Below are 14,269 nucleotides of genomic sequence, written 5' to 3'. Positions count from 1 at the left end.
CTCAGCAAGCCGCCTGCACATTAGCCCCAATCGTGTACCGGCAGCAGCAGCCTTGAGGGTGTCCGCCCGTCACGCCCACGAGCCCTGGTACGCGCTCAGCAAGCAGCCGCCATGCCGCCCGCCATGTTCTCCGTCTTAGTTCCATGCAGGCGGTCTTGTCCCCCAGACATTTACAAACCAGCTGGGAAATTCTCAAAGTCATAACTTTGTGGGTAGTCCTACACATTGCCAATGGTTTCTCCTATCCTGTTTCCACGCATAACATTAGTCCTAAAATATAAAAACAAAAAAATGCATGATAAGTACATGTGAGGTAAGAGTAAGGAAAAACTCTAAACACCCATACTTGGAGGGCCTCCAGTGGAAGGCAATTCTTCATGTGGATACCAGTTTTGCCCATGAAGAAGCAAGGATTTTTTTTTATTTGGAAATATGTATTTCAGTAGTGCTTTTCCTGTGGATTGTTTACCATGTGAGCAATTTTCAGCAGTAATCCTTGAGCGGTGTAAATAAATCAAGTAATCTGCTGCTGGTGTAGGTTTTTGAGGCATACTCCTTGCGACAGTGTACATTTTGAAAAATGTAGAAAGGTAGCAATTGTACAAATAATAGAGGTTTACGCTTATTTGAAGGTTTCCCCTTCATGGCTGTTTCAGTGTTCCATAATTCACAACAACCTTATATTTGAGTGTTCTGAGTTTCACTGAGCAATTCATTGAGGTTGAAACATTTTATATAGCTTCTCTGTCAGATTAAATTAACCTTCCCCCCCCCCCCGGGTTTAGACTATTTAGTATTCATAATATCTTAATAATTGCAGCTCTGATTAGTGCCCTATTTTATTGTAAACCTCATCGTTCTTTATCATAATACCTTCCGGGTAAACAAAGAGGCCTTGTCTGTGCCTTGCTCCAGTGCTCCTGTTCCAATCACTTCCATTTCTGATCCCCATCTTATTTTTAGGTCCAGTATAGAAACCGCTTCACCAACCTCATTTAATAAAAGCAAAAAGCATAAATGAAAAATAAATGTGTACAGAGAAGTGCATTGGTTTAGCCCTCTTCCTCCATTAGTCTGCTCAACTGTTAGTCACATTTTGATTCTCACAAACCCGAGGTACAGCATATAGCTGCAGGTCAGCCAACTTCAGCCATAGACCATCTTGCACTGTGAGTGACGTGCTAACTGGGGGCTCCGTACCTTTGGACCTAAATAAAAGATTCTTTAAATTCTTCCTGCTGAGCATTGCTTTTTATTGTGAATTATACATGCAACATTTTGGTGACAAGTTTTATCTTTAATAAAAAGGATTTCAGTTTTCCGCAATTTGGAGCCCACAGCCTGATTGCTGAGTTGTCACTACGGACTCCAGTTTAGCGTTTCAGTCTACTTTTGCATTGTTGCTGCAAACTGCACTTCAGCAATTTGAACTTCTGGGCTGAATATTACCTTTTGGCATTCGACCAGATTGTGCTCCTGCTGGTTCCTTGGAGTATGCTAGCGGGGCACTGCTTTCCATTCAAGTTCATCGCTTTAATGGATCATTGTATGCTGACCCCGGATTCCTATATTTCCGCGTTCGGGTGTTACCTTACATGCAGGCGTACGAGCGTACAAGCTTCCTCTGTGCCTAGGAATTACGCTGTTCACGGGAACACAGCATTGTGGGGCACTCCAATGTAAACTGCCTTTCATCCACAGTGTGTTGCCGGTTGGCAGTGTTATACTGGGTGGTTTTCAACTGTGCCTGCGCATCCGTGACAGGCACAACTATCAGCAGTTTCTAGATTAACTATAGTTTATCCGCAGTGTTTTACTGGCTGGCTTTTGACTTTCCTTGTGCATTGGTGACAGGCACACCTTTTTTCAGTTTCTGCTAAATAACATAGCTGGCTGCAAATCGGTAACATGCACAGCTTTCACATCTTTTATATTATGGTGGTATTTTTAATTCATCTGGCTTGTTTTTATTGTTGTCATCCTCAGTGCGCGTTATTTGCATAAATTAGGCAATTTTGAATTTTACTTTCAATATTTGGTATGGCATCTGTGGCTGCTACGAATTTGGCCCTCATTACCCCATTTTTGCAAAATCCAGGGAAACCTCCAATTAAATGGCGCATTTGGTTAGGGTCATTTTGAAAATTACTTGGTTGCTGTAGTCCAGCAAAGCTGCCATTCTGTTCAGCCACCTTGGACAGGTGGTGCAACAAGTATTTGATAATTGTACTGAAAGTAGTTCCACCAGCGGATGCAGCAAGTGACTGGGGTGAACTTGCAGAAGCTGTTGCACACCCTGAACAATTTGTTTCCGAAGAACTAATTGTTCTTCTCGAGAGATTCAGTTTCTTTAAAAAGAAACAGCCTCCAGTTGAATCTGTGGAAGAGGTGTTAAGGTCACTTGCAGCTACTTGTAACTTTGGTGTATCCTTAGATACTTATTTACGAGACCAGTTTGTCTACACCTGCTATTAAAAAATAATAATACACAATAGGCTCTTGAGCTGCAGGGATCCCTCGTTAGATGAAGTGCTGAATTTGCCTAAAAGCATTGAACACTCAATTGTTTCTACAAGTGCAATGCCTCAGGAGTGTGCTTTTTCTTCTCCTGTATCTGGGAATGCAGTTAATGAGTCTGAACATGTAGATTTGGTTTGTGTTAGTCTGTTTCAGGTACGATCCAGATCACATTTAAGCAACTTGCTGCATTGTCCCGCTTTGGGCAAACATTGCACCAAGTGTAAGAACCATGGTCATTTTTATAGTGTCTGTAAAATGGGCAAAAATGGGTTGAAAGTACATAGTATTGAACTAATGGACAAGGAATATCCACTGGATTTCTCAAATCTGGTACTCATTTAAGAAGTCAAAACCTATATGAATGGAAGAGTCTAAGATCCTCTCTGTCAAGTGTTGGTGAGTGAGGCACTTACATTTGATATGAAAAACATGTTACGTGTTTGGACAGGAGTGTAATTACCAAACTTTATGTTGCCATTACAGATAGACACATAATTGGGTTGTAGGATCTGCCAAAATGGTGACTCGTGATTGGCCCAGGCGCTGATCCTCCTGTGAGTGTCTAATGTTCCCATTTCACTTGTTGAAGTTCAGGATAAATTGACCACGGAGGGCATTTGTAAAGCATATCCTAAACATTTTAACAATAATATTGGGTGTATAAAAACTACGTCCATTCAATCAAACCTAAAAAGAATGCAGTGCCAGTCACTGATAGAGTTCACCCTGTACCTTTGAGTGTCAGAGCGGAATTGAAGAAATTGCTGAACAGATGGTCAAAGACAGTATCATTAAGGAGGCAGCATCATCGGAGTGGGTGAGCCCCATAGTTATTGTTCGTAAAAAGGATGGCAACATCAGACTTTGTGCTGACTTTCGCCGCCTCAACAAAAATATTATTGTTGAATGTCATCCTCTACCTAAGGTGCAAGAATTTTTAACCAACATTGGACACGTGAGTTACTTTTCTCTTCTGGATCTCAAGTCCGTGTATCATCAAATTCTCCTGGATAAAGCCTCTTAAGATCTTACTACATTTATCACACCATTTAGTGCCTTTAAGTTTGCAAGACAACCATTTGGTTTGGCTTCTACAGCCAGCGTCTTTAAGACATTGATGTACACTGTCCGAGGGGCATGGTGGATGTTCAGGCCTTCCAGGATGAAGTTCTCATCTTTGCAGGGAAATTGGCTAAGTATAATCAAATTTTATCTGCTGTGTTTGATTCATTTAAAGAATTTGGCATTGTCTTGTATTGTGACAAATGCAAATTGAATGTAGAGAGCTTTGATTCCTTGGGACACACCATTAGTCATAATGGCACCTCCCCAAAATATTTGTTGCTTAAGGCCATTCAGGATGCACAGCCTCCCAGGGATAAAGACATTCTCAGATAATTTCTTGACTTAAGTGTGTACTATTCACGTTTTATTAAAGGTTATGCATAAGGTACAACCTTTCAGAAATCTGTTAAAGAAAGGTACCAAATACATAAGGTCATTCGAAGTGCACAAGATCCTTCAGAATGTGAAGTAGTTGATCATTTCTGCTGCTGCTCTATCACCTTTTGTGGCTGGCAAAAAGTGTATAGTTACTGTGGATGCCAGTCATGTGGGCTTAGAGCAGTACTGACACAGTTGATTCAGGGCAAGGAAAATACTTTTTATTTTGCCTCGCATTCGTGTAGGCTTTCTGAGTCACAATACAGTATGATCGAACGTGAGGCATTGGTGTGTTCATCAGAGGTTGAGAGATTTGAGAACTTGATTTGGGGCACACTGTTTGACATGTATACTAACCATAAACCTTTGCTCCATCTGCTTAATGGTAATAGGTCAGGACAGGTCTCTGTGTACCTGGTCTGATTACTTCCTAAACTACAGGAGTTTGATTTTGTTCTGAAGTATATTCCTGGTGGAAAGAATGTTCAAGCAGATTGCCTGTCATCATTACTTATTCCAGATGAGACTTTGGCAGATGGGGGTAAAAAAGAAGTGATGTTGCACTGGTGAATGACAGTTTACATAATTCTGCCACATTGTCACGTAAGGTGTGGGTTGAAGCTGCATGCAAGCATCCCATATTACCAAAACTTAATTCATACATAAAAAGTGGTTGGGCTAAGGAGAGAAGTGTGGGAGCCCCTTTACATGTATGTACACGTTTCTGTGGAATTGTCACTGGTGAATAGAGTGTAACATGCTGATCTATTTGTGTCTACTGTGTCTTTAAGAGAGCTACTCATTTGGAAAGCACACAAAAGCCACTTAGGATTTAGTAGTATGTCTAAAGCTCCCAAGCAGTTTAGTTGGTGGGTGGCTATGGAGTCTCAGGTGACTAGTTTTACTGGTGGTTGTTTTGTTTCACATGTTTAATGTCTGATGAACACTGGAGGCTGCATGAGACACCACTTTACAGTTTACCGCAGGGATGTGGAATTCCTATTGCCCAACACCAAGGACATATTGTTCGGGTTCAAGGACAACTAGGTTTCATGTTTACTTTGTCCTTGGGACAAGTAGGCCCAACCCCCTGCACCACAAACTCTTTGGCTGCAAGTTCACAGTACCACATTATAGATCAGGGAAGGGCATTGCCTCCAGTTAAGGTAATGCTTGTGGCCATATATTAATGCTGTTTGAACTCTTATTTATGGATCATTAATGCAAAGCTTTTATTATTATGGTGAGCACTCTAAGAAGAGGTTGTAAGCTCTGACTGGACTGCTGACTGTGCTCCTAATATAAAAATGTGTACACAGACTTGCAGCGTTAACACTAACAGTATACATTAACGTACAATGCTCCCAGAATGCTCTCTGATCAGATGCATATATATGCAGAAGCTTGAAAGCAAGATTTATGGTTCTTTGCTTTCAAAATAAAAATGTTCACAAAAAATGCAACTAGGAAAAAATGTTTCGCTAAACTACTATGAACTTTTAGGTGCCATTTCTTTGAAGCATCATTTAGTAAAATGTGTTGATGCATGCTAATATTTCCAAATTTATATTCATAATGGAAAAATCAATGTAACCAGTTTCAGCCAGTTTATAGGAAACATGAAAATAAACAACAGTGGCAAAGCCAAAAGATCTGACATTGGTGGTCAGCCTTTTGGGTTTGTCAATGATTATCTTGTTTTGGCATGTTTTTTGTAAAACGTTATTGCTATGGGGACCCTCATAACAAAAAAGCTAAAATATTTTTTGTCCTCAAAAAGCACACATTGCCACAGTAGTTCCTGGCATGAACAAAACTACTTTGTGCGAATATGCTGCCTGTGGAAGAGCAGGATGCTGTCACTTACAGTGAAGCCAGCCGATAAATAGAGAGCTAGAATTTTAATAAAAAGAAAAGGTCATGGTTAACTAATTATGGGCACAATTCTTAAAGAAAATCACAAAGTGCACCCATGGTATATGACCTTGCATTAGTGCAGATTTATGGCTTTCATGAACTCACACGAATTTACAGAAGTAGACCTGAAAATGGTACTCCTAGAAAAAAAATTAAATGCCATTTTAGTATGCTAAAATATCCATGTGTAGATCTGTTGCGTGTCTACAAGTTCAGTTTCCTTCCAGACACCTTTCCCCAACCCTGGAAGAAGTTTTACTTCTGCCCTTGTCAGGAGTAAATTTCAAACCTTTCTCAGTATGTGTGAAGATTAGAGAAGAGCTGATGGAAACTCCTAAAACATGCAAGTTAGTGGGTTTGTGCAGACTCAAAAGAGCTTTACCACTCTGGAGCTATTGTTTGGCCCTACCTCCAGCCCCAGTATTTAGATCTACTGAAAGGTGGCAAAATAAGGGAACTAGTAGTTTTCAAATTCTACAGTAGCATGAGCCTGGCACAATCAGTGAGGCTATTGTATAATGAGATTGCTGCCATTAATTGTTGCCACACTACATGGCAGCAAAGGGACAAGTGGATTTTTTTTTACAGGACAAGTAGATTTATGACGCAACCTGTTCCATGGACAAGTAGATATTTTATAAAATTCCACACCCCTGTACCATATCCTGAAAAAGCTCTGCAAGAGGTGGCATTAGATTTTGCAGGACCGTTTGATCTACTCCTATCCTCACAGAGGTACATGATGAGATTAGTAGATCATTTTTCCAAATGGGTTTACATAGGTTTCACTGTTAATCCAGACACAGATTCAATCATTAATTTTTTGCAGAACATCTTTTCAATTGAAGGAGCATCTAAAGAAATCATGACCGACAATGATTTAGTTTGTATCTGGACATCAAATGACACACATAAAAGTTGTGCTTTACTCACCTTCATCCAGTAGTCTGCTGGAGCACATAAACAGGTTTTTGAAAGAGGTTGTGCAAATTTGTGTGGCAGTAGGTTAGATGGTTGTCATTTCTATGAAAGAAAATCTGGTCATTACACCTCATAGCACTACTGGAGTTTGTCCTTTTATTTCATTGCACAAAAGATTTCCCAGGTGTGCCATCTGCCTTGACTCGATAAGAGAGTTTAATAAGAGCAAGTTAAATGATCTTTCTTCAATTTCATCCAAGGTAACTGCTAAATGATTTTGTTCCAAAGAACTATTGGACAGAAAATAGAGAGTTAAATTGTTTGATATGAAGAATGGAGACTAGGTCCTGGTAAGAGTGCCTACAGGAGTTTAAAAAAAAAAAAGGCAAGTCTAACATCTCCAAAGATTCATTGTTGTTGCCGAACAAAGGTTGGTGGAGCAAAAGAAATGTCACTAACATCACAGATGAGCAAGTTTGGAAAATGTTATCTGTATAGTGAGCTAATGCTGGTCATGGATATGATTTTTTGGGTGATCAGCAGTTCATCACGCCTAATAACTCTGAGCCTGTTGAATCGGTTTCGGAGGCACAGTAGGTTGAAGTTGCAAATGAGATTTCCTGTGCTGAAGAAATTATCTGTCCTGAGCGAGTTTTGCAAAAACCATGTCAAACTGTACTATCCAGGCATGTAGGAACTGTTCGCAATGTGGGCGTGCCCACTAAATTAAAGGATTGTCTCATAACTTATTTACACTGTTGTTTCTCTTTTAATAGTTATATTGAACATTATTATTATATATATATGTGTGTGTGTGTGTGTGTGTGTATATATATATATATATATATATATATATATATATATATATATATATATATATATATATATATATATATACATATATATATATATATTTTTTTTTTTGGGGGGGGGTTAAAAGGGGGAATGTGTTGTACATGTTATTGCAGCACTTGTGCTCTCTTGAGTCCCCGCACATGAATACTGCGTGCGGCACTCGAGCGTGGCTCAGTGCGATGAGCATTTTTTATTAGAACTTGTTTGGCTTCAAAGTTGTTTTCCCCGTGATGTGCATTGTATTATGTTTTAATTGTAGGAGCTTCCTGGGTATTGCCTGTGGATCGGTTGAGTCAGTTTCCTGCTGGTTCACTGATGCTCAGGTTACGATAGCTGTGGGCTCCATACCTTTGGACCTAAATAAAAGATTCTTTAAATTTACCCACCTGCTGAGCATCACTTTTTATTGTGGATTATACATGCAACACGGGGTCTCAAGTTATTGACAGTCTCATAAGCTTCATGCTAAATGGACTGTTGTGGAATGCATATAATATGATATACCAAAGTCGAGGTTACACTAAGATTTTGGGGAAATCTGGTACTGGCCTCATTCTGGGAACAGAGCTATGATTAGTATATGAGGAAATACATATATCTGGGGTGTTCTTGCCCACCATGACCAAAGCTGGAGACTCCAAATTCTCGCTATGCTGTTGTTGTGTTTTCAAAGTCTTGTACAGGTGTCTCCAACCAGTGGATCAAGAGCTTTCAGTAGCTCCTAGACCTCTTCAGAGTAGCTCCTGGCTTTGAGTTCTTTTTTTAAGTGAGCACAGGTTCACATTTTTCCTTTAAAGCCAAGGAAGACTGTGTTATTTTACATTATTTGCATCAGGCTGCAGATAGCAGGAGCTGATAAAGAGCAGTGCTGGAGTCAGAATTATGACCCAGGACACAGAGGTAAAGAGTTGAAACACTAAAGTATTTAACTCTTCAGTAAAAGTCCTTAGCAACTCCGTATTGGAGGTGAGAACACTGTGCCATAGTTTTAACTGAAAAATATAGTCATTTTTTAAATGGGAGGTATTCCACATTATCAATATGTTAGCACTTTAAATTTCCCCTATTAAAAAAAAATGGCTGCATGTTTGTGTTATACATGTAACGGTACCACATATGGCAAAAAGTATGTCCTGTGCCGCAAGTACATCAGACACAGGCTCCCACTTGCCCAAACTCTAATATTCCATTCATATGCATACATGTTTATACATCCCCAAAGACTAAATTCTCACTGACACACATGGCAGCCCTGTCATAGTGCCCCCAGTCTATGTATTTTGTTCAAACCCTAGTATATGGCTGTATGAACATTAGGCTTAAATCAAGGAAGCTGGGAATGGGGGTGTCCGGCAATAATGTGCGAGTTGTTTAGCTTTCCCTAGCTCACAATGATTTTCACAGATCAGAAGTAGCTCCCACTACAGAAAAGGTTGGAGACCCCTCGTCTAGTATATAACAAAAACAATTAAAATGTACAACAAAGCACCAGTACTCTTGTTTTAAAAAAAAATTGTTTAGTTGTCCTTGTTTGTTTAAATTATGTCTCCATATTACAGAAAGTCATAGAGAATAGTATCTTTTCTTTGTGCTGTTTTATAGAAAGCTCTGTTAGAATTATATGCTATGGATAATTTTTAATTACATTTAAATATTTATTTTTACTGCAGATATATGACAAACACATTTAAGCATCAGAATGTTTGTGTTTTTATATATTTTTATGGAATATGTTTTCAGTAAAAAATATGTAACCTTCACACCCCTGGCAAGGTCATCAAATTGGCTTTTCCAATGCTTGTTTTGTTGTTGTCCCAGTTCTTTTTATTTTAGTCTTTGCTGCTTCATCCAATGCCATGTTTTTGTATTTTATGAATATTCTGATACAAGCTCCAGAAAGTGATGCAGGGTTCAAACATGTTCTTGCTTTTCTGTTATCAGGATATCAACTGAAAATCATTTGATTAAGTTTTGACACTTTCACGTGACTACCACACATATTTGGACAGCAGGAAGAAAGGGACATGGAAAATTGCGCTACAGGTGAGTATGACAAATTGAATCTAATTCATATTTGACCACTGTATCTAAAGTGTCAGATAGCAGACTGAATGGTGCAATTTAGGTCTGTGACTTGGTGCGTGTACTATATATCTCCTATTCTGCATTAATTCATCTTTAGTCAGTTATTTCATTGTTTGCTTGGGGGGTGGTGGAGTCAGTTATATGTTCTAGCTGCATGCCAGATCTCAGGCTGTCCCAACACCCAAACAGGGAAATAGGGCACTTGGCCTTTTCCAACTCACCCCATTTGATTGATAGTGACCTGCTAGGTCTCAACCTTTACTGTCAAAACGTGAGGCTGAAAGGGTCAGGTTTTTTTTTTTAGCCTCATATCTCCATCTTGGTCTTGCAAGCTCATGCCAGCCAGGCGCGGACCTGTCCTGCTCTTGGGTTCCTCCTGGTCCAATCCTGCCTCCTGTTTCTCTGCTGGGGACCTACAGGATGACATCATCTTCTTCCACCCTCTAATTGTACCGGAAGACTGCTAACCCTGAGGAATGGACCCACTTACAAACTCCAGCCTGTGGTACACATCATCAATCACACCAAGCACTGTCACACTTGCACTACAAAAGCATCTCTGCCCCTTGATCCTGCAGAGTACGTTTCCAGATATGGGGATGATTTACCCTAGATTTAAAGCAACCATGATTTTGTAATAGTTGGTCACTATTGAAGTAGCAACCATTAAAAGTTCTAAATTAGGAACAATTATTTGTTTACATTAATGGGAACATGTGTTTTATTCAGGGATAGGGCAATCCCAACTCTTTGAGGTTCCTACACAAACACACACCGAACCATGTCATACCACCATCTGACTACTTACCTTTACAAATATGCCCATAGTGATAAATCCCCTACATTACTACATTGCAACAGAAGTTATTGAAAGTAACAATGCTATCCAAAACTAATTTTAACTGAGAAGTTAGAGCTAAAAGTAGTGATATATCTAGCCCTAGGGACAGTTGGCTCACTTCAAATGTGGGATCAGGCTCATGGTTCATACAAAATGTTTGGAGAGAAAGAAACTTAGTCTCTTGCATTTTCTCTCTGTTTGCTATCATCTCATTAGCAACTGTTTGAAGGGAAACACTGGGTTTCAGGGAGACCATTATTACAACTAAGTATAGTGCAGGATATATGAGGGAAGGGCTGACAACTAAATCCTTCTATAAGTTATGTGCCTCTGGCCAGTTTCCAGATCATGTTTTTTCCAGGTACTTCTCTCTGAGCAGGTCACACCTTATCCATCGAGAACTGGTCTAGTTTTGGGCATGTGCAACAAAAGATCGTTCCTCTGGATGATGATGATGCAGAGCCAGACAGACAGTGCACTCTGCATTACACTGAATTTAGCTAGGAAGAAACTTTTAAGGAAGGGTGTATGGAGATATGCAGAGTTGGCGGAAGGTAGCTTATTATGGCTACCAGCAGTATGAAACACTGTACAACTTAAGGGGCTACATACCTGTTTGGAGGGGGTGGATCGAAAAGAGCATGGTTACTCCCTTAAGGGCAAGGGGAATGAGTGGGCTAAGCTGTAACATATTGGGTAGATTTACTGGGGAGAGCCATGACATGTTATCCTACCTCCCCATCCCACCCAGTCTGATATCAGGCACAGTACGCAACTACTGAAATCAGCTCCCACCAAGTGTTGGTAGTGTTCTGGTCTGGTCCTTGGGCAGTAGTCACCCATACTAAATGGAGAACCACTTTGGATGGTCCCCAGTAACCCAACAGGGTCTATGACTCCATTAATGAGCAGCACACCATAATCTTGTGGGCACTAGTCAAACAGCATCTGACACTGGTCTTTTGTTCCAGAAAACACAAGTTTGCCAAAATATGAAAATGAGGAGCAGGTTGTCACATGGGCAATGCGCCAGGACTTTTCGACTCTACAACCGCGAACATGATCTTTGAATATGCGTCATTGGTGTCTAACTTTATCACCTTGAAATATGTAGACAAGGATTTTATGACTACTTAGCTTGAAATACATTGCAGCAGATTTTTGATTGTGGAACAAAGATTCTTGAGAAATGACTTTAAAGAAGAAACACATGTTTGACTTTTCATAAAGAGTGATTAACTCTTCCAGGTGCTTTTAACCATGAGAATGGGGGTGAAAGTAGTAATGGTAAAAGTGCGGAGGTAAGCAGATGATTTTCAGACTCTAGTATTAAAACCAGGGTACTGTCAGAGCTTTTCTCTGTGTTTATGTCACACAGAAACAGGAAATTCTGATCCAGAAGTCTCTCTCTACCATCAATCAAGTTGCTTATATACTATGAATGCTGACTCTTGTATGTTAAATGGAACTTTTAAAGAGCTGTTACCCCCAAGGGTCTCTAGGTGCTTGATTAAGAAACAAATATAAAGTGAATGTTTGTTCTTAGATAAACAGGTAGGTTTTTCATTGTTTTCTAAAAAGAAGATGAGTAGCTTAAGTTTGATGCCCGAAGGTGGCAACTTCCAAAACTGAAAATGCATTGCCCCAGATTTTTAGGGGGTCTCGGAGTTTGAAGGGCCTTACCTATTTTTATTTATTTGCATTTAGTCATTGGTTTTCTCTTCGATAAGTTATACTTAAATATTGAAATAATCCTAACATTCTTTTCTTCCCAAACAGAAGTGAACTGCCTCCTTGCGCAGGATATTGATGTAGCCCAGGAGATTGATGTCCCCCAAGAGACTGATGTATCAGGATCGCCTATCCAGTTAAGACAACCCAGCAGGGTATCACTTAGAGGGTCCCGATGTGCCCTGGCGAAGCTGGTGATAGTGCAGCCTGGTATGTAACTGTTTCAGTGGTTATAAGAAAGTAGGAAAACATTAATGTGGACAGAAAACATTTGAACATGTCAGATTTTGTTGAAGATTTTCAGAGAGTGATCTATGCCCTTAAACAAGCATCTTTTCTAATGTAGTATGAAAAGTTGTAAATGGCTTCTAATTAAGCTGACCATGATAATGCAGGGTTTTATTTAAGCTCTCTGCCCGACTAGACTCTATGTTTTGGACCCGTTACCGTCCGGCTGATCTTGGGGACCACAGTAATATGCTGGAAATGGCATATGATGGATTCACCATACCTGATACTGCTCAATCCTCCTCCTGTATTTGATATAGTGGGCATTGTGCCCATCTGCAATGTTTGACTCACATTTTGGTGTTTTTTTCATTTCCATCTTTGCATGTCCATTGACCAGTGTTACCACTGGAGGCCTGATGGTCTCTTTTTAAAATGTCCATGTTTGCCTTTATTGAGTTTTTCAGATGCTGTAGTCCACTTTAGTATTCATTAGTGGGTGCTGTGTTGTAGTAATTGCAGGTTATAGTCCACCGAGGCAAATATGATGTACCTCATCAAAGTTTAAAGTCTTATATAGAGACGATGAAATTTGGTTTATTTATGTTCAAGGTCTGATAAAAGGAAAGTTCTGTTTATGGGTCCAAATTATAGTTTGTATGTTCAACCCACTAATGTTTTGCAATCTGTCCTGCCAAGCTCCAGAGCATAGTGTCTGTCACTTGTGTTAAATTAACTTATGTCCCTTAGTACTTTAAATTAGGGCTGTAGTGACTTTCTATCACTATCTCTTATGGCTCATTTGCTATGAAATCCTTCCGCCTTCCGAAGAAGAATTATATACTGTACTTGTTATAGTAGTGGATTCCCACCATGCTCACAATAATTCTTTGTATGTGATTCTTAACACATATCTGCATGAACTTGTTAAGCCCATTCAAAAGTTAGTGGCAATTCACATCACTTGCAATTTGTGGCATTTAATTTTCTCTCCTCCCCTGCCTTCTATAAAATTACTCCCGGTTGCATGTTCAAATGGCACATTCAGTTATCTTTAGTAGCCGGTAGTTGGGGAAAAGGTCATCTTGATAGCTTTCCTCAGAGGAGACTTCTTTGATCTCTGAGGGAAAATTGAGGGAAAATTGAGCACAAGTGTTTTATTAGAACTGTCTGTTACCCCTGCTGATGTATCTGGAGCTGGGAACCCCAATAGGTGTTGGTTGACTTCGTGATGAGGAAGGAATGCTAAAATTATATTCAGGTATTTTTGGTTAGGCAAAGATTTAAAGAGTGATTCTGTTCTTATGGGCAGTTAATAGATATCAGCCAAGGTTAAGAGGTCCATTTCTTAGTCTTGCTGTGCTGCTCTTATATTGCAAGATCACAGTAGAGTGTTTATGTGTATTATAATATGGAGCTGACATATTTGTGACAGCATCTTTCAACTACCTACTAGCTGTAGTCAGTGTATGGAATAATATTTTTGAGAAGCCCTGAATCAGTGAAAGGAAGTTTTTTCTTCAGTGGTTTTCTGTGTGGACAATGCTGAGATCCTTATTAAGGTAGACTCCCTACTGCCTTTAAGGAAGAGACCTGGGTAATGTGGTCTTAAATAAGGCTTTTGGGGTTGTACTGTGGTAGCTGGTACATGTGCTCATGACAATATCAGTAGTTTAACCCATTTCATTTTAGGCCCCTTCAGCACCTCCAGTTATTAAGGATCGGTGG

General features: G+C 39.8%; 1 protein-coding gene across 5 annotated transcripts in view; it reads left to right on the top strand.

Annotated features, from left to right (window-relative positions):
• Positions 1–14,269, top strand: part of LOC138259344 (uncharacterized) — a 153,905-nt gene that overhangs the window by 45,729 nt on the left and 93,907 nt on the right. For all 5 annotated transcript variants that reach the window (XM_069206997.1, XM_069206998.1, XM_069207001.1 and 2 more), the window contains exons 2-3: positions 9,598–9,699; positions 12,362–12,523. In XM_069206997.1, the coding sequence (XP_069063098.1) occupies positions 9,681–9,699; positions 12,362–12,523 (181 nt within the window). In that variant the 5' untranslated portion in view covers positions 9,598–9,680. The remainder of the gene's footprint in view (positions 1–9,597; positions 9,700–12,361; positions 12,524–14,269) is intronic.

This window comes from Pleurodeles waltl, chromosome 9 (genome assembly GCF_031143425.1).
Source record: "Pleurodeles waltl isolate 20211129_DDA chromosome 9, aPleWal1.hap1.20221129, whole genome shotgun sequence".
NCBI classification, from domain to species: Eukaryota; Metazoa; Chordata; class Amphibia; order Caudata; family Salamandridae; genus Pleurodeles; species Pleurodeles waltl.
Note: the sequence above shows the minus strand (reverse complement) of the source record. Positions and strands in the feature narration are given on the sequence as shown.